Here is an 18,499-nt window from a genome sequence, read left to right as displayed (position 1 = left end):
GTGCCCCACATAGGCACACGCGGGGCGGCAAGCAAGCTCCCTCCCACATCCCATCGCCACTCGCTTCGGCCGGCCTACTGGGCTGTCGCAGGCGGAAGGCCTGCGCATGCGCGAGGTTTTCGCGCCTTCGGGATTCCCTTCACGCCTTCCTCCTCCTGGGTCCTTGAGAGCGCAGGAAGCGACAGCGCGAGACCGGCGTTGAGCCTGGTAGGTATTGCGCTTGCCAAGGCAGTCATTTGGGGAAATGAAAACTTGCAAAGCAAGCAACCAGTTCAATCTGAAGTACGTGTATGCTTAATATCCTGTATCTGAAACCTGTTCTGCCCCCTCCCCCACACTTGGTGCCATTTTCATCTACACATGCAGCAGAGTAAGTTGACCCAGAATAGTACCAATTCAGATGGCAGATGGGAGAATGACAGTGCTGAATGCTTTCCCATGTAGAACAGTCCCTGCAAATAAAAACCTAGCATATTTGGAAGAGGGATGCTAGCCTAACCATTACCTTCTATGCTGTTACTATTTTTTTTTTTTTTTTTACATAAGTAAAAAGTGACCTTTCCCCATCTGGCATGGTGGTGTGCCTCGAGATTTTTTTCATGGAACAAGTGTGCCTTTGCCCAAAAAAGGTTGGGAAACACTGAACTATGTAATAGGCTTATGTTACAAAACGAATATGGATTTTGAATTCGATATTTGTAATTCTTTTTCGGTTTTGGAATAAAGTTAAAAAAACAAAAACCCAACCACTGGCAATGCAGGTTGTGGCAAACGCAAGCTGTTTTTGAACAATAACAGGAAAGCCAAAGGTTCCCCATCTATGAGTTAAACGATTCTAGCCGTACGTCCCCTACACACGAACACAAAATGGAATTTCTCTCAAAATACCTGCGACGGCATCTGCTTCCACAGAGAGCCCTGTGTAACAGAACCTGTCTACAACTATACGGACACACACCTATTCATAATAAATTAAACTTTTAAAACTCCAGTTTCGTAGCGCCAATGTGAAATAGTCTGCATTCCAGTACCAAGAACTAGCTTTCAAGCATCCAGGGATGTGAATAAGTTTACTTACCAGCTATTGAGTCGCCTGTTTACTTATGCCACCCTATACCTGATAAGCCTGGGCTTTGATCTTGGGAATCTGAGTGGCAAGTCAGTAGAGAAGCAGGAAACTCACCTAAGTCCCTTAGTTATGCTAAGGATATGCTCCTTTCATGTCACTTTAAAGAAAAGGTGCTGGTGGTTCAAGTTATAGGAAATTCTAGTGTTCCTGTCCATCCATCCCCCCAAAAAGCAACAAGTGCTCTTGCTGCATATATTCTCACATTTCTGTAACAGAAAGGACTAATTTGTTGTAAAAGAAATTAAAAGAAAAGGCGTTGTTTTCAAATGCATACTCTGAGAAAAAGCTTTGGAAAGTGTGATAAAACAGAACTACACCCCAGCCCCAGCATTTACTGAGTTATAGGAGTCTATACAATATGGAATATGGAAAATGTACAGAATTACCAACTGCAACAAAAATATTCCGTGGACAACACAGACTCAGGTAGCTTAATAGTTTACTACCAGATTCACTACTCGTAATTTACTACCAGATAATTTACTTAAAAGTAAGCCCTATCTAAATGGATGGGATTTACTTCTATGTAGCCTGATCCAGAATGTGCAAATTTAATAAATGGAACGGGTTACTTCTGGATTTTGCTGCTTGCGCAGACGCTCAAAATGACATCACGCACATGCGCAGAAGTGGTGAATCGCGACCCGCACGTGCAGACGCGGGTTGCGTTCTGCTCATGTTGTGAACGGGGCTCCGGAATGGATCCCGTTTGCAACCAGAGGCACCACTGTACTTTCCTTATTTGAAGTAAGCTACAGCAATGCATATGCAAGAAGTACAGTGGTGCCCCGCAAGACGAATGCCTCACAAGACGGAAAACTCGCTAGACGAAAGAGTTTTCCGTTTTGGAGGTGCTTCACAAAACGAATTTCCTATGCGAGTTCCTGCTGGGTTTTTTCCTCCCCCCCTTTTTCCAAGCCGCTAAGCCGCTTATCAGCTGATCCGATCAGCAGATAAGCTGCTAAAAGCTGCTAATAGCGCTAATCCTTCAATGGGCTTGCTTCGCAAGACGAAAAAACCGCAAGACAAAGAGAATCACAGAACGGATTCTTTTCGTCTTGAGAGGCACCACTGTACAGTGGTACCTCTGGTTGCGAACAGGATCCGTTCCAGAGGCCCGTTCGCAACCTGAAAGGAATGCAACCCACGTCTGACGTGTCGCAATTTGCCGCTTCTGCGTACGCGCGTGATGTCATTTTGCGCGTCTGCACATGCATGAGTGGTGAAACCCAGAAGTAATCCTTTCCGGTACTTCCAGGTCGCCGCGGGATGCAACCTGAAAACGCTCAACCTGATGCAAACGTAACATGAGGTATGACTGTACTGAAAAATGGACAGAGTGTGTCTGGTTTATGATGCAAAGTAACCCCAATGAGTTCACTGGGATTACTTCAAGCATACATTGGATTGCAGCCTTAATTCTCTGGCACTTAAAAAGTTTAAGTTCTTTTGACTGTTCACTACATAAACTTGTAGAAATGACTTGTACAGGGCCAACGCCGCTGAAATGCAACCCTTAGCAATATTTGTATAAATGTTTAATGCTCATTTGCATACCAGAAGAGACTGGTGGCAATAAAAAGTGTTTCCAGAACAGAGGGTCACCTCTATACTTAAAAACTGCAGACTTTGCATTCAGCCGTGCCCAGGGCCAAAATAAATACCAGGCACTAAGCACATCCAGCATACTATGTTGATGCTGCCTAGGAATCTGAGATATTTACATGACCCCTTCATGTAAACCGAAAGCATTTCTGTAGCCCTATCAACCTAGGAAGCTGCCCTATAAAGGAAAAGCAAGACCAAACATGGTCTACTCCAATTGACAACCATCTCAGATAGGTCTCATGCGAACAGCAAACTTGCTCCGGGCCAAAGCAAAATAACAAGTAGTGGTTTTTTTCAATGTGCAATTTTTATTTTCCTTGCAGCGGGAAGCATGAATCTGTACAGGATCATGGCTCCTACGTTATTCTTCAAGTTAGCTGCTGCATATGATAACTGAACTTCAGCGGTAAAGGGTCTTGCTTACACCTGCTGACATGAGATCCATTGATTCCCCCACCCCATAGGCTATATGGGTTTCAACCGTTTATTGCAGCTAGTATTTATTGCAAGTTGTTTCTTGGCTGATCAAAAGGTGCAGACTTTTCTGAATGCATTATCTCTGCACCTGTCACTACTAATATATCATTTATGCAGCACCAAAAGCATACTTAGCTGCTGCTATAAAGGACGCAGTGGTGTGTGGTGAATTTTGTTTTGTAGGGGAACAGATAGGGCCAGAGGTAAACGAATATGAGGAAAGCAAAATGTAACTTAGAGAAGGATCTGAAATATTTTCCTTGAAGCTTGCATTTGTTTTATTATGGATTGTTTCGTCTGATGTTTGAATGGTGTTGTAAACTGCTTTGGGATTGGTTCTTTAAAATATAAAGCAGAAATGAAATGAAATTATTATTTTTATTATTAATACATTTTCATTGGGGGGGAATAGTGCCTAGACATTCTGTTGTGGTGACCATAACCTACGTTTAAGGTGCCATTTGTCAGTCGTAGCTGTCAGGAGCGCAGCCTACACTCGAGTAGGACTCACGTCTACACTTGAGTAGGACTCAAGTAGCCTACACTCAAGTAGGAATTACATACATCAAAACATACACTGTCATGTGAAAGACAACAATCCCATGACTGCAATCAATGAGCAGGAATTCTAACAGTACCTTGGTTGCCGAACGTCTTGGAACTCGTACGTTTCGGTTCCCAAATGATCGACAGCCAGAAGTGAGTGTTCCAGTTTTCGAACGATTTTCGGAATCTTGCGCGGCTTCTGACTGGCTGCAGGACGCTCCTGCAGCCAATTGGTAGCCACACCTAGGTTTTTGAACAGTTTCGTTTGACTCCAGGAACGCATTCTGTTTGAGAACCAAGGTACCACTGCGTATCTGAATCTCTTAACTCTGCTTAGCAGGAGAGTTCACGAATACAAGGAAGGCGTCTTCAAGAAGCAGCCTACGCTACGAAGTACATTGCAAACTACTCTTCTTGCTGGAAAGGAACACAGAGCCTGTTCCTCTACATTTCAACCCTGTCTTGAGCAGCAGTGACTCTTGGGAGTAGTCCAACTCCCCTGAAGGGAACCTGCTGTTCTCACATCAGTTCACCGTCTTGCCGGCCAAGAGACTCCAGAGATGTGCACCTGCCAAACAATGTTATTGCAATTTATTTGGTGCTTTCAGCACTTCAGAAAGGGCTACCTTATTGCGTTTTAGGAAGCAGGTGGCATATGCTAACACAATGGCCTTGAGATGTTCTATGAATCGAGGGCAAAGTACAACTGGGGCACGAGGGGAGCAAGGCTTGGTCCTGTCACAAGCCATATCCTTGGAGTCTGTCTCTTTGATTTCGATGCACAACTTGCAGCCGCCAGACCGATTTCTTGGCTTGTGAATTCTGCCCGCCTTGCTGCAGAGGAAAAGTGCTCGAAGTACGACTTGTCAGGATGATGGAAACGGAATGATTGTCTCTCGAAAATGAGAGGCGCTGTGATGGTAGAACGTTGTTTCACTTGGCCTAGGAATACAGAATTCTTGGCTCTTAAATGTCCAAGAACTGACGTTCTGCAACCCCATGGCAAACTCCATCTAAAACCAGCTGCTCTAAGCCATGGCATGGCTTTTACACTTTGCTTAATACGCCTGAAGCCCTAGCATTCTTAGTTCTCAAATCTCGGGAAGTAGTACAAGCACGAACATTTCTGCCTTTGCTTCGAAGAAAGATAAGTTAAGCCAAGGAGCAGCGAGGTTGCAAAGGTTAGTAACTCTTCCCAAAATCATCATCATCATCATCATTTGTGATAGGGTAGGGAACGTTTTGTAGCCACCTTGCAAGAGCTGAATCACAGACTCTCCCTATTTATCATGAACTACTCATCACTAATTGATGCTACCAACATTTGGGACATACTAGATTGATGTGTGACTGGAAGAGAATTGGTGGAATTATCCATTGCAAGCTAAGCCCTTCTCCCATTTGCACTTTTCCATCTGAAATTGTGTTGCTGTGGTTGTTTTAAAAAAATCTCCTGGTTCAGATTACTTTTGAACACCTACCAAGACAAAAATAATAAGCAGTTTCAATGAAAAGTGTGTGTGTGTGTGTGTGTGTGTGTGTGTGTGTGTGTGTAAGCAGTAGGTCAGCTTCATGTTTTTCCACCACCTGCCATTCTGCATGTGAAGTCCCTCACAGCCTCTGCAAGCTATCTTATCTGCATGTCTTTCTCTCCTTCAACTGTAGTCTACTAGCAGTCACACTCCATCAAACTACAACAAACAGAAGGTGGGGGGGCCTCCGGTTATCAGCCCTGCTGATAGACCTACTCCATTTGGATCCTCCCCGTCAAACTATTTCCAATCAAGCTGGGAATTGTGAGAACCACCAGGTAACTGAGTTTGTTTTCCTCATCCCTCCTCACCCCCTTTTCCTTTTGTGTTGTGCCTTTTAGGTTACAAAACAAGCACCGAAAACAAAAGGACTTCTCCACATGAATCAGTAATCTAGCACTGGAGACAGGCTATTGCCTCTCCGAACAAAATGCTCACGGAGATCTTGAGAAAGCAAATGAAACTGAGGAATCAACTGAAAGAGGAGGCACTGTAGTAACGGAATGTTTCAATGAATTCCGACGATGCCTCTTGCTCGGTCTAGATACAGGACAGAGAAGGGTGTGTAACTGTGTGCAGAAAAAAGCCCAGTGTAGTATTCGTTGCCCCGCCCACTTCTGCCTCCTGTCCTGCTATTGCCATGTGGCCCTTGGAAAGTTGCCCAGAATGGGAATGCGGCTTTTGGGCTGACCTATGAATTAAAACAAGGAGTTCCTGGGCAGATTAAGGTTGTTCCTTAGAAGGGAATGTCATCTCCTGGGATTCAGTTTACCCAAGAACTACCCTAACCAGATTTCAGCAATTACTGAGTCAGAAGGATTAGTGAATGACTAGGGGGGTGGAAAGCATCATTGTTTAGCCAGGAGAGAAGGATCTGGCTATCTACCTGGAAAGAGTAACTTAAACCACAAACCTGAGAAGCGGAAGTTATGTATTAACAAGGTTATTGTCCATCCTGTTCAATGGGAATCAAGTGAAACTAACTGATCCAACCCAGCAGCCTTCTGCCTAGCGCAATATAATCTATTGGGGGAGGGGGTCAAAAGGGGGGGGGTTGCATATAAAAAGAATTTTAATTTATGACATAAAGACTTCTTGCAAATAGCCTGCATGGAGAACTTTGAGGTGTCAAGGAGATAAAGAACTGCACCAGTTTTAGAAGACATCTGAAGGCAGCCCTGTATTGGGAAGTTTTTAGTGTTTGACATCTTGTTATGCTTTTATATGTGTCGGAAGCCACCCAGAATAACTTACACCCAGATGGGCGGGTGAACTAGTAGCACAGTGGAACCTCGGGTTACATACGCTTCAGGTTAACAGACTTCGCTAACCCAGAAGTATTACCTTGGGTTAAGAACTTTGCTTCAGGATGAGAACAGAAATCGTGCTCCGGCGGCGGGAGGCCCCATTAGGTAAAGTGGTACCTCAGGTTAAGAACAGTTTCAGGTTAAGAATGGACCTCCGGAACGAATTAAGTACTTAATCTGAGGTAGCACTGTAGTAGCAGTAGTAACAATAATAATAATAATTATGGTGATGATGTTTTAAGTCATATTCTCTGCTCAATGAAGTGAGCAAAGAGTGACTGCAGGGGGAACAACACATTGTTCCTTTTAGGTAAATCTTATTTTCTCAAGACTCCGCTTAGACCTGCTGACAATCACTCTGCTAATTAGCAGAAACAAAAGGTGCATTTGTGCAAACTGCTTCTTAACTAGCCTGGTCCCACCCCCACCCCCCTCAGATAACAAGCAGTGCCCAAACACAGCTTTTTAAAATGCAGAAAGGAGCAGAGCTGCAGCTCTGAATTATCAGTTCTTAGAGCACAAAAGGCCCTTCCCACAGACACATCCAGCATTGCTAAAGTGCGGCCTTGTGGTATAAACAGAGCCGAAAGCGACAAACATTTCATTAAACCGAGCGGACGAGAATGCACATTCCAGTCAAGACGCTTTGCGAAAACAGGAGAGCTTTCAAAAGTGTTCATTAGGGTGCCAAAGAAAACACAGCACTCTGCAAGAGTGTGTGGGAAAAGAGCCATTTGTGAATATCGGCAACCTACAAGCCGCCTGAAATGAGGGTGGAAGCCTTGCCCTGCCCAATAACTACTGGCAGGTATGACAGACTCCCATTGCCCCACGGCCAAAAAGAGTTTGGGGGGCTGGGGGAGAAGAATCTGGGACTGTTAGCAAGAGGCAAAGAGAAGTTCCTACCCTCTGGCATCTAACAATAGAGGCACGCAACCTTACTTATGTAATCTGGTGTAAAAGCACCGCCCTCCTATGGGTTAAGTGCCCACAAGGTAACTACTCTCAAAATGCACTTAAGAGTCATGTTTCCAGCATTGCGTGGTGAGTTCCCGCCCCCCACCAGGATAAATAAAGACACGAGACACCATGGTTTAAGGTTAAATGGGCGATTTAGGCCACAACTTTATTGAATTCAGGAATGAGAGGCATTGGCTTAGGCATTGGTCCTAACGACTATCGGGCTCCAGCCCGTTTGCTGGAGACACAGGGAAGGGTTAACACTATATCGGGGGAGTCTCCCGCCAAGGCAAGTCGACTAGGAGCTCCCCCGGGCCACCGCTCGGGGGCGTGCCTTTGGCCCACACCTCCATAGGCTTCGGACAGGGCCACGCCCCCCGGAGTCCTTTAACGGACCACCCTTCGCTCACTGGGGGGAGGTGATGGCATTCCTCCCCCCCCACATCCTCTTAACCCCTTCTTACCAATGCCTACCACCAATGCCGAAGAGTTGTGACGAGTTGCTACGAGGTAGGCGAAAAACCAAATGGCTGTAAATTGCCAATTGGGAAAAAATCCTACCATGCCCCATGCGGCGACAGACCGAAGTCCATAGCAAATTCAGAGACCTACCTAAAGCCTACCTAAAGGGAGGGAGGGCGGGAAAACGTGGGGGCTAGCTGGCGAAAAGAGGGTGAGCCCCCTCTGCGCCGGCCCTAAATAGGGCAGACACGGCCGGGATTCCCGGCCAGGATTCCCCTGCTCTCGCGGGGGCTGAAACCAGCCCCCGCTCACGTGGGGGGTGGGCGTGAAGCCCACAACCCCACCTCCTGGGTAGGCCGGAAGTGGCTTTCCTTTCCCTCCTGTGGTTACGCAGAGAGTAACAGGATGAATGAGAGGGCCAGAGGAAAAGCATGAGAATGGGCTGCAGTGAGGTAAGATTGCAAGGAGGCAAAACCTGGAAGCGGGGGGGGGGGGGAGCAGCAGTCTACTGTTCTCTTTTCTTTTTAAGATCCCAGTCTAGTCGGCAGCTTGTTGATCCTAGAACCCTAGAATCGAAAAGTGGGAAGGGACCCCGAGGGTCATCTAGTGCAGGGATGTCCATCAGGTTGACCAGTCAATCGTGGGCTCCTTTTCCTGGCCTCCATTTGTGCATGATCGCTAGAACAGAAGATGGGAGTTTTCACTGTGAGGCTCTTTTTTTCCTTAGTGATATTTTGGTGAGCAGCTTTCCTCCTTTGATAAATTTTGACATTTTCCTTCCCATTTTTAGTACCCCCCCAAAAAAAACCTGGACTTTCCTCCCTAAAAAAAAGCTCAGCAACTTTGACCCAAACCCCTCAAAAAAGGAGTACATCACTGCCAGTTTTTTATTCGCAGTCTTTTGGGAGTTGGACGTCCCTGATCTAGTACAATGCAGGAATCCTGTCCACAGCCGTCCCTGAGTGGGCTTGAACCGCCAACCTTCTGATTAACAGCCAGACACATGGACTCGTCGTGCCACTAGGGGCAACAGCTATGAAATTAGAAAGGCATTCTACAGAGAATGCTGCTGAGTAGTCCACACTTTGTGGTGTCCGGAAAGCATTCCCCGAAATGGCAAAAAGCGATTGGTTCAGAGCCCACTGTGTATATTGCAGCAGCCATTCTGCTAACAGGAGCCCCCAATCTTTGAGAAGAGTCAAATCCAATGGGCAGCAGCTTGGGCCAGCAGAATCCTTGCAGGGCATGCATCTATCATATACTGTCTTGCACTGTCAAGCTTGCACAGGAATGCCAACACTTCCCCTTCAGGCATAGCAAATCCTGCAAAATCAGACCCCATGATCATTGACTTTAATGGACGCTGAAAAACCAGCTGACAAAAATGCCCAATGAAAATACATTGTTAGCAACCAAGTGCCACACATTTCCCGAATAGACTCCATGTATACCTATCCCCTAGCAGCCAAGGCTGTGTACGCACACACCCGTTCTCATACCCATAACAGCACCAGTCAGCCTTTTAGATGGAGAGATTAAGTTCCGCTTCTTCTTTCCTGTCCCAGACAAGCAAGTGGCTCAAGCCGTCCAGTTGTGCTTTCCCAAAATATTCAAAGCTTAGATTTTGATTAGCATTCCATGCAAGGGAAATTTTTGTTTGTGGCTCAGCCACTAAAAACATGGCTTTATATACTTTTAATGACTAAAGATGGTGCACTGATTATGCAACCTGAGGACATATAAAAAAATAAGAGCCTGCTGGGTCAGGCCAGTAGCCTATCTAGTCCACATTCCCATTCTTATAATAGCCAGCCAGATAACTAGCAGAACCTGAGGACAACAGCACACTCCCTCCCCACTTGTGATTCCCATCCATTGGCATTTAGAAGTATACAGTACGTTTCCGAGCACAATTCAAAGTGTTGGTGCTGACCTTTAAAGCCCTAAACGGCCTTGGTCCAGTATACCTGAAGGAGCGTCTCCCCCCCCCCCCATCGTTCTACCCGGACACTGAGGTCCAGCACCGAGGGCCTTCTGGCGGTTCCCTCACTGCGAGAAGCCAAGTTACAGGGAACCAGGCAGAGGGCCTTCTCGGTAGTGGCGCCCACCCTGTGGAACACCCTCCCACCAGATGTCAAAGAGAACAACAACTACCAGGCTTTTAGAAGACATCTGAAGGCAGCCCTGTTTCGGGAAGCTTTTAATGTTTGATGTCTTATAGTATTTTAATATTCTTTTGGAAGCCGCCCAGAGTGGCTGGGGAAGCCCAGCCAGATGGGCGGGGTATAAATAATAAATTGTTATTATTGTTGTTGTTGTTGTTGTTACAGCATCTGACAAGGGAGGTAAAACATATTAAATGTGACTAGTAGCCACCAAAAACGTATCTGCCTTATCTTCTCCTAAAGCCATCTAAGTTGGTAGGCGTATATACGGACTCTTGTTTTCCAGTGCAAAGGGGGAAAAGGAAAACCAGGAGACCGTTAGGAGAGTTCTCTGCACAACCACAGGCCCAATAGTAAGTAGCTGAAAGGGTTTTTGTTTTTTAAGAACATCTGGTTTATTAAAATCGACCTTTCTGCTTTTGCCTCCATTTATTTAACTGGGGTGCTAACTTTCAAGGCCAATGGTACTTTGATCACTCGAGCAGGCAGAATGTGGAGCGAAGTGGGAGTGAAGGCAAAAGTGAAGGGGGTGCCTGGATTGCAGCAGAAACAGAAATAGCAGGCAGCGAAGGAAGGAAGGGAAGAGGAGACAAAAACTGAACAAAGCTCAGGAAGGCCGTAAAACAGGAACAAAACAGCAATGGGACCCAAAATTTGCTTTTTATACTTTTGCAGATAAAAAATAACAAGGGTGGTAATGTCCATTCAACAATATTGGCGCATAAAAAAGAATGCATGCATTTTCTGGAGACGTATGCCTCCCCCACCCTTGCAATTTACAGAACGAGAGTGGCTTTAAAGTAAGGAACTATGCAGAATCTAACATCGGGGAGGAGCACTTCCTAATAGCTTTGATTCCCTGCTCCCAGGCTTCATGTCCTTCTTGACCCAAGAAAGCAAGCTAAATGGAATGAGCACTACTTGGATGAGACCTGGAGAAACGGGTTATCATCTGCTTTGAATCAAAGTTGTTTCGCTGATGGCCCACTGCCAATGTAGTCTAAACCAATACAGTGGTACCTCAGGTTAAGAACTTAATTCGTTCCGGAGGTCCGTTCTTAACCTGAAACTGTTCTTAACCTAAAACACCACTTTAGCTAATAGCCCCCCCCCCCGCTGCTGCCACGCCGCCAAAGCACGATTTCTGTTCTCATCCTGAAGCAAAGTTCTTAACCCAAGGTACTATTTCTGGGTTAGCGGAGTCTGTAACCTGAAGCTTATGTAACCCGAGCTACCACTGTACATCCATTCACACGTAATACTAGGGGTAGTAAACATGGACCCCTCCAAATATTGTGGACCACAACTCCCATTGTATCTGACTAACCCATGAAGGATGATGAATGCCCTGCTTCCATGCTTGAAGGCAGTTTATGCTTCCGAATACCAGTTTCAGGAAACCACAGGAGGGAAGAGTCTCTTGTGCTCAGGTCCTGCTTGGGCAGGCATGGCCAAACTTGGCCCTCCAGCTGTTTTGGGACCACGATTCCCACCATCCCTGACCACTGGTCCTATTAGCTAGCGATGATGGGAGTTGTAGTCCCAAAGCAGCTGGAGGGCTAAGTTTGGCCATGCCTGTGCTTGGGGGTTTCTCATAGGGTTGGCCACTGTGAGAACAGGATGATGGCCTAAGATGGACCATTGGTTGTTCCTAGGTTCAATGCCCATGCTGGCTGAAGCTGATGGGATTTGTAGTCCAAAACGTCTGAAGGGCACCACAATGGCTGTTGGGTCCCTGGACATAACTCCCTTGCATGCTTCACTTTAAATACTTTGGGGTTTTGTTTTTGTTTTAAAAAGCAGAGCAGGATGAGGACACTTTGAGACATCCCCCACCTCCTCCTCCATCATCAAGCCACACAAAGGACTGCAAGGAAGGGTTTGTCCGCAAGGTAGTGTGAAAAGGGGGAGGATTAGATCTCTCATTCAGCTCAAAGTATGACCTTTATCACAGACATCTGCAGGGCTACTCCTAATATAGTTGCTTCTTTGAGAGGGCAGAGCATTCAAAACTCACACTTGCTGAATGCCTCACAGGTGGGCAAACAATAGCTTTATTTGCTTGTAATAAGATCCACACTCAGCCATGCTCAGGGGCAATCAATACCCGAGAGCTGCACTAGCTCTTTGAACTTCATGAAGGCGACAAATTTTTAACATCTTGTACATTATTCTTGTATGGACTCCTTTTCATGGGCCATATTTGCTACCTACGGATTGTAAGCATCATGTACGTGGCATCTAGCACACTGTACACAGCAGATTTTAAAACAATTCACTTGCTGAAAAGGTGAGGATGTTGCCTGGGTATGAGCTTGCATTTTTCTGGACCGCAGATCCCATTTCTGTGAAAAGCACTGGAAGTGGAAGCTAAAATGTTTGGTCTGGCATTAACGCATGAATCAGCAGTGAAGGCAGAAAACAAAGGGGACACCTTTTCCGTTCTTTACAGTAACACAGAAAGCATGGGGGGAAACTGGGACCTAAAAGAGGTGAAAAATCCACAAAGTTCTGTATAGTAGCCCAAGGTTTGTGAATTACTACATAACAAAGTTCAAATGAAATGTGGGGATTTTTCCAGACTTCATATACCTTAGGTGAACAAAGCAATGCCAGGCAAGGAATGCGGTATTCTACTACTGACTAGGCACACAAGCCCGGCCTCAGCTCTGCATCCCCCTGCAGATGTTACCTCCGGTGTTAAGGGTAGCATAAGGGCTGCTTTTACAACTTAACAGCTAGCTTACTTCAAAGGCTTCTTCCATTCCATCCAGCAAGCCCACATTGCTGCCCTGTAATTTCAACTAATCACACCAGCTTCATTTTCATGCATTTCCACCCTCCTTTCATGGGTTATTCTTGTACTTGTGCTTACTTGCCCTTGGCATCTATTTTGAGGAACGGCTTAATATTTAAGCACTTCAGAAATGTAATGCGTTCAGCCGCATGGTGCATTTTCAGCATCTACTGGAAATAATGTAAATATCAAGTCCTAAAGCAGCAACCCAGATGCAGTAGGCGGCTGTTAACATTTTCCCGTTTAAAGGTTTAGAAAGATGAAGCACACCCATCAGGAAAGTTGGTTTTGCTGCAGGCGTCCTGTATTTTACAAGAAATAACTGGGCTTTTGTGATCAGTTTCAGGTGTATTGTACTTGCATTCAACTAGATCAGGGTTTCCCAAACTTGGGTCTCCAGTTGTTCTTGGACTACAACTCCCATCATCCCTAGTTAGCAGGACCAGCGGTCAGGGATGATGGGAATTGTAGTCCAACAACAGCTGGAGACCCATGTTTGGGAAACCCTGAACTAGATGCTCTCCTCTGCTAGATATGGAGAAATTAGATGGACGCTTTTCTAGCCTATCAGGCCCTTGCACTGGATTCAGGTGAACATCAGGCATTCATGTGATTGCACTCAGAAGGTGGTCACATTTGTTTTCAAGAAAGCTTACTCCAGGTAGGTGTGCATAGCTTGCAGCCTATGTTGGATGTTCTCGGGTCCTCCTGGAATCCATGATACAAGTTAGTTATAACTCAAGTCCCACCGAGTTAAACTGGACTCAAGTTCAACAGCCCGAATCTAATCAACTTCTTGTTGTTGTGTCCCTTCCATGCTGATGCTCCTCAAGATGGCCAATTCTCACTGCTGATCCCTCATACAATCGTAAGAGTTGGAAGGGACCATGAGGGCCATCTAGCCCAACCCCCTACAATATGGGGGTTCAAAACTCTTAATGATTGGGAATTATTGATATTTGGGTTGTCACCAACTTCTGCCTGCACAATAGGACTTCCTTCCCATCTGCTCCAGATAGGCAGATGATAATAATAAGACTGGGGATGCAGAGAGAGGAGAGGGAAATCATTGTGCTATCAGGACACCTCTGCTGGATACAACCCTTAGGGATTACAAGAGCCCTCTGCCATCAGAAATATAAGAATCCCAAAGAGGGTGATGAATGAGACTATGGATAGGAAATCAAAGTTAGAATCATAGAATCATAGAGTTGGAAGAGACGACAAGGGCCATCGAGTCCAACCCCCCTGCCAAGCAGGAAACACCATCAGAGCACTCCTGACATATGGTTGTCAAGCCTCTGCTTAAAGACCTCCAAAGGAGGAGACTCCACCACACTCCTTGGCAGCAAATTCCACTGTCGAACAGCTCTTACTGTCAGGAAGTTCTTCCTAATGTTTAGGTGGAATCTTCTTTCTTGTAGTTTGGATCCATTGCTCCGTGTCCGCTTCTCTGGAGCAGCAGAAAACAACCTTTCTCCCTCCTCTATGTGACATCCTTTTATATAGTACTCAACATTTCTGCCTACAGGTTCTTCCCACCCAATATTCCAAGTGCAACTTCAGTGCTCCAGAAAATCTTCAATGTGGGGTTCTGCAGGGCTGAATCCTACCCCCTACGTTGTTTAACATCTATATGAAACCGCTGGGTGGGGCTATCGGGAGGTTTGGAGTATGTTGTCAAGAGTATGCTGATGACACTCAGCTCTATTTCTCCTTTACATCTAACAGGTGAGGCAGTCGAAGTGCTGGACCAGTGTCTTGCCTCGGTTAACGGACTGGACGAGAGCCAACAAACTGAAGCTCAATCCAGATACAACTGAGGCACTGTTAGTGGGTGGTTCCCTAGACCAGATGGGTGGGAGATCACCTGATCTTGATGGGGCTACACTTCCTCTGAAGGAGCAGGTTCATAGCTTGGGGGTACTCCTGGATCCTTTGCTATCGCTCGAGGCTCAGGTGGCCTCAGTGGCCCAGAGTGGCTTCCATCAGCTTCGGCTGGTGGCCCAACTATGCCCCTATCTGGACAGGGGTAGCCTAACTACTGTTGTCTATGCTCTGGTAACCTCAAGGTTAGATTACTGCAATGTGTTATACATAGGGCTGCCTCTGAAGACGGTTCAGGAATTTCAGCTAGTGCAGAATTCAGCAGCCAGGTTGCTCACTGGAGTCTGAGCACATTACAGCAATCCTGGTCCGGCTGCACTGGCTACCAATTAGTTTCCAGGTCCAATTCAAAGTGCTGGTTTTGACCTATAAATCCTTAAGCAGCTCACGACCGCAATACCTCAAGGACAGCCTCTTTCCATATGAACCTACCTGAACCCAGAGATCATCTCCTGAGGCCCTTCTTCGCGTGCCTCCTCCCCCAGAGGTCCAGAGGGTGGCAACATGAGAATGGGCCTTCTCTGCAGTGGCTCCCCATCTATGGAATGCTCTCCCCAGGGAAATTCGCCTGGTGCCTTCATTATACACCTTTGGGCACCAGGCAAAAATGTTCCTTTTTAACCAGGCCTTTGGTTGATTTGATTGACATCCTGTGCTCTTTTAAAATGTGGGGGTTTTGGGGGAGAGTGGATATTGGGTTGTTGTTTTTATTTTGATTATGTATTTCGTGTTTTTATATTTTGATTTTATTTTGTGAACCGCCCTGAGACCTCCAGGGATAAGGCGGCATATAAACTCAATAAATAATAAATAAAAATCTAAGTAAGAGGGCAATTCTTCCTCAATTCCAAAATAGCTTACAGCTGACCTTGCAGTAGAGCAGTTTTGGGGGATGCATGAGGGGGAAGGGTAGAAACTGTAAGTCCCGTTGTGGAAACAGATTTCCACTGTGCCAGAAGGCAGACATAAGTAGATGCCACTCTGTATATATAGATTTACTGAGATTAATTTTAAATTCAGAATGAGATTTTCCACCATTTTAGGTACAATATCCTGAAAATTGAATATTGCACATGCACAAGATATGGAACTTCTAACACAACAGCCAGCATGGTATTTTGCATCATAAGAGCACTCTGGGGACCATCTATGAAAAGCATTAATTGAACAACACTGGTAAGAGAAGCTGAAAAATACTTTCCACTGTGAAAATTCTACATTTTTTACCACCTCAAATGTACAACTTCATGCAACTCTCTCTTGTGTGGCAGCACAACGCATGAGCAAGCATTTCTATTGTTCTTTGGAAGGAAAATGTGACTGGTAAAAACAGTAATAGGTTATCTCGTCTTATTTTGCACGCACTATACCAACTAATTCATCATCACGTGAATCAGAAAGGTAGGGCTCCATTAGATTATCCTCTCCAAGATCTAAATTGCTGCAAGAACTTTCTCTGACTTGTAATATCAAAGAACTGCAACGGGACGTTGTCTCTGCAGTTGCACAACATGCCAAATATTGATTCAACATACCTTTCTGTTTGTGCAAGTTATATACGGGTTCAATCCCTAACATAGAGAGACTTCACCCATAATCAGGTTCATGACCTGATGTCAACACTAGGAATCAGTCATTGCATTTATCAGCCAAGTATTTGGGAGAGCAAGCGCTTCTCTAACAAAAATTGTTCTGAAGAGTTTGTTGTTGACTGAATTAAAGTAATCAATTCTCTGCTGTAACGAGGTTCAACAGCTAGGTCTGCAAAACAGTTACTGGACATTTGTTCTTGCAAACATATTAACATGATAACTTCTGTGTTGTCTCCATTAGTCTGAGAACCAGACAGCCGATAAATTCAGGATGCATTCTCCAAATCTGCAGTGCCACCCAAATCCAACAGATTCATTCTGAAGTTTGAGCCCTACAGCTTTTGTCCTGGCGATTAGGCTGAAGCTTATCAGAATGGCCCCAGTAGTTTCAAATTCTCATTAATGGAGGCGGCTGCAAACCAGAGTTCTGCAAAGCTCCGGGATCCTGCGGACTTCTTAACCGAGGTTTAAAGCACACCAACAAAGGGCACAACCTCCTGCAATTCTCCCTCGTTGTGACCAACCTGTGAATAAACTAAACCAACTATCTGCCTACAAATGCCCTTCCTTGCGCTCATGAAGAAGCCAAACAACCCAGGTCGCAGACGGGACAGGAATGTGGTTTTAAGCTCCTCTGAAGACGCCAACTAGCGCCTGCTTCCCAAAAAGAAGAACCATTGGGGAGGAAATAAAAAGTATTGGCGTGTGTTCCCCTCGTTCCTCCAGCCAGCCAAAGCTCTCCCAACCCCTCTCTCCCCGCTCCTTGGAGCAGTTTTCAAACCAGCACGTTAGAGGCAGCCAGGAGGAGGGAGGAGGAGGAGACACGTTGCCTGGCTCCCTGCTCGGGCAAGATCCCGCTGTTCAGTCTGAATGGCACCGAGCAATTGCTGGGCTCGCGTCTAATGAGGGAGGGAATGAGGGAGAAGGGGGGGGGGAAACGCGCCCTGTTGCGACGGGTGCAAAACCAAGGAGACGGGCCGAGGGATGGGAAGCGCTTTGGGGACCAAGAGGGGCTTTGAATGGCTTGAAGAGGGAGAGAGAAAGCGCGCGGCCGCTTCGCAGCTCCCCTTCCGACGCCTCACGGGCGGACACAAAGAAGCCCCGCGCGGAAAGGCAGGCGCCCGCTCGCTCGCCCTCCCTTCCACACACACCCGCGAGCGGCACGGCGCGCACTTTCTGGCACGCGTTCTTCGGGGAAGACGCGCAGCTCGCCTCTCCACACAAACACACACGCACACCAGTGTCCAAGGCAATGCGTAAAAGCGCGCTGCTCGCGCAAAATGGGAAGGAAGGAAGGAAGGAGCCCCGCGCGGGGTAGCCGGGCGATGCATCCTCCCGGCCTCCGAGGCGGGCGGAGAAGGGCTCCCTCTCTCTCTCCCAACACCCCACCCCACCCCACTCACTCACCGAGAAGCAGGAGGAGCCGGAGCCCCCGCGCCATCTCCCCAGCCATCTCGCGCTCGCCTCGGCGTCCCCCTTCTGCTGCGCCCCGCTGGCCACCTCCGGCCCTCGCTCGCTCGCTCTCACTCCATGCCGCTCGCAGAAAAAGAGCGGCTCAGGCTGCGGCGGGACTCTCTTCGCCCAGGCCGGCCCAGCCGCCCAACCCAGCCCCGCTCCGCCCCTCGCACACCCGGGACAAGGAGGAGCTTCCGGCCCCGGGAGGAGCAATCCCGCTCCCGGCAAGGCAGGCCGGAACCCACCGACCCTCCCACCCCACCGCGCTCCCCTCCCAACGTTACCTGCCCGGCTGCCCAGCGACCCCTGCCGGGCTTGGAGGCGCTTTTCTCGGGCGGGGAGGCCCGAGGCGCGCGCTCACCTCTCGGCGCTCCGAAGGTGTCTCAGGTTCTCTCGCGCCGACTTTGAGAAGCAGCTCCCTGCCCCGTGTTCGTCTTTCCCCATTCCGCATACCTGGAAGCCACAAAGAGGAGGTGTTCATGGGTGCCTTGGTGCCTTGGCCAACACAGAACTGGTTTTTGGACACCAACGTGATAAATACAGGGTTTGACGATGGGTCCCCAAATCTTTCCTGTGGCTGAT

At 47.1% G+C, this 18,499-nt stretch overlaps 1 protein-coding gene across 1 annotated transcript in view; it reads right to left on the bottom strand.

Annotated features, from left to right (window-relative positions):
* The window catches only part of PTK7 (protein tyrosine kinase 7 (inactive)), a 115,544-nt gene extending 97,475 nt beyond the window's left edge, over window positions 1-18,069 (bottom strand). The window contains exon 1 of the mRNA XM_082217379.1: window positions 17,870-18,069. Within this exon, the coding sequence (XP_082073505.1) occupies window positions 17,870-17,915 (46 nt within the window). The 5' untranslated portion in view covers window positions 17,916-18,069. The remainder of the gene's footprint in view (window positions 1-17,869) is intronic.
* Window positions 18,070-18,499: the final 430 nt, after the last annotated feature.

This window comes from Podarcis vaucheri, assembly GCF_965113315.1.
Source record: "Podarcis vaucheri genome assembly, chromosome: 3".
Lineage (NCBI taxonomy): Eukaryota > Metazoa > Chordata > Lepidosauria > Squamata > Lacertidae > Podarcis > Podarcis vaucheri.
Note: the sequence above shows the minus strand (reverse complement) of the source record. Positions and strands in the feature narration are given on the sequence as shown.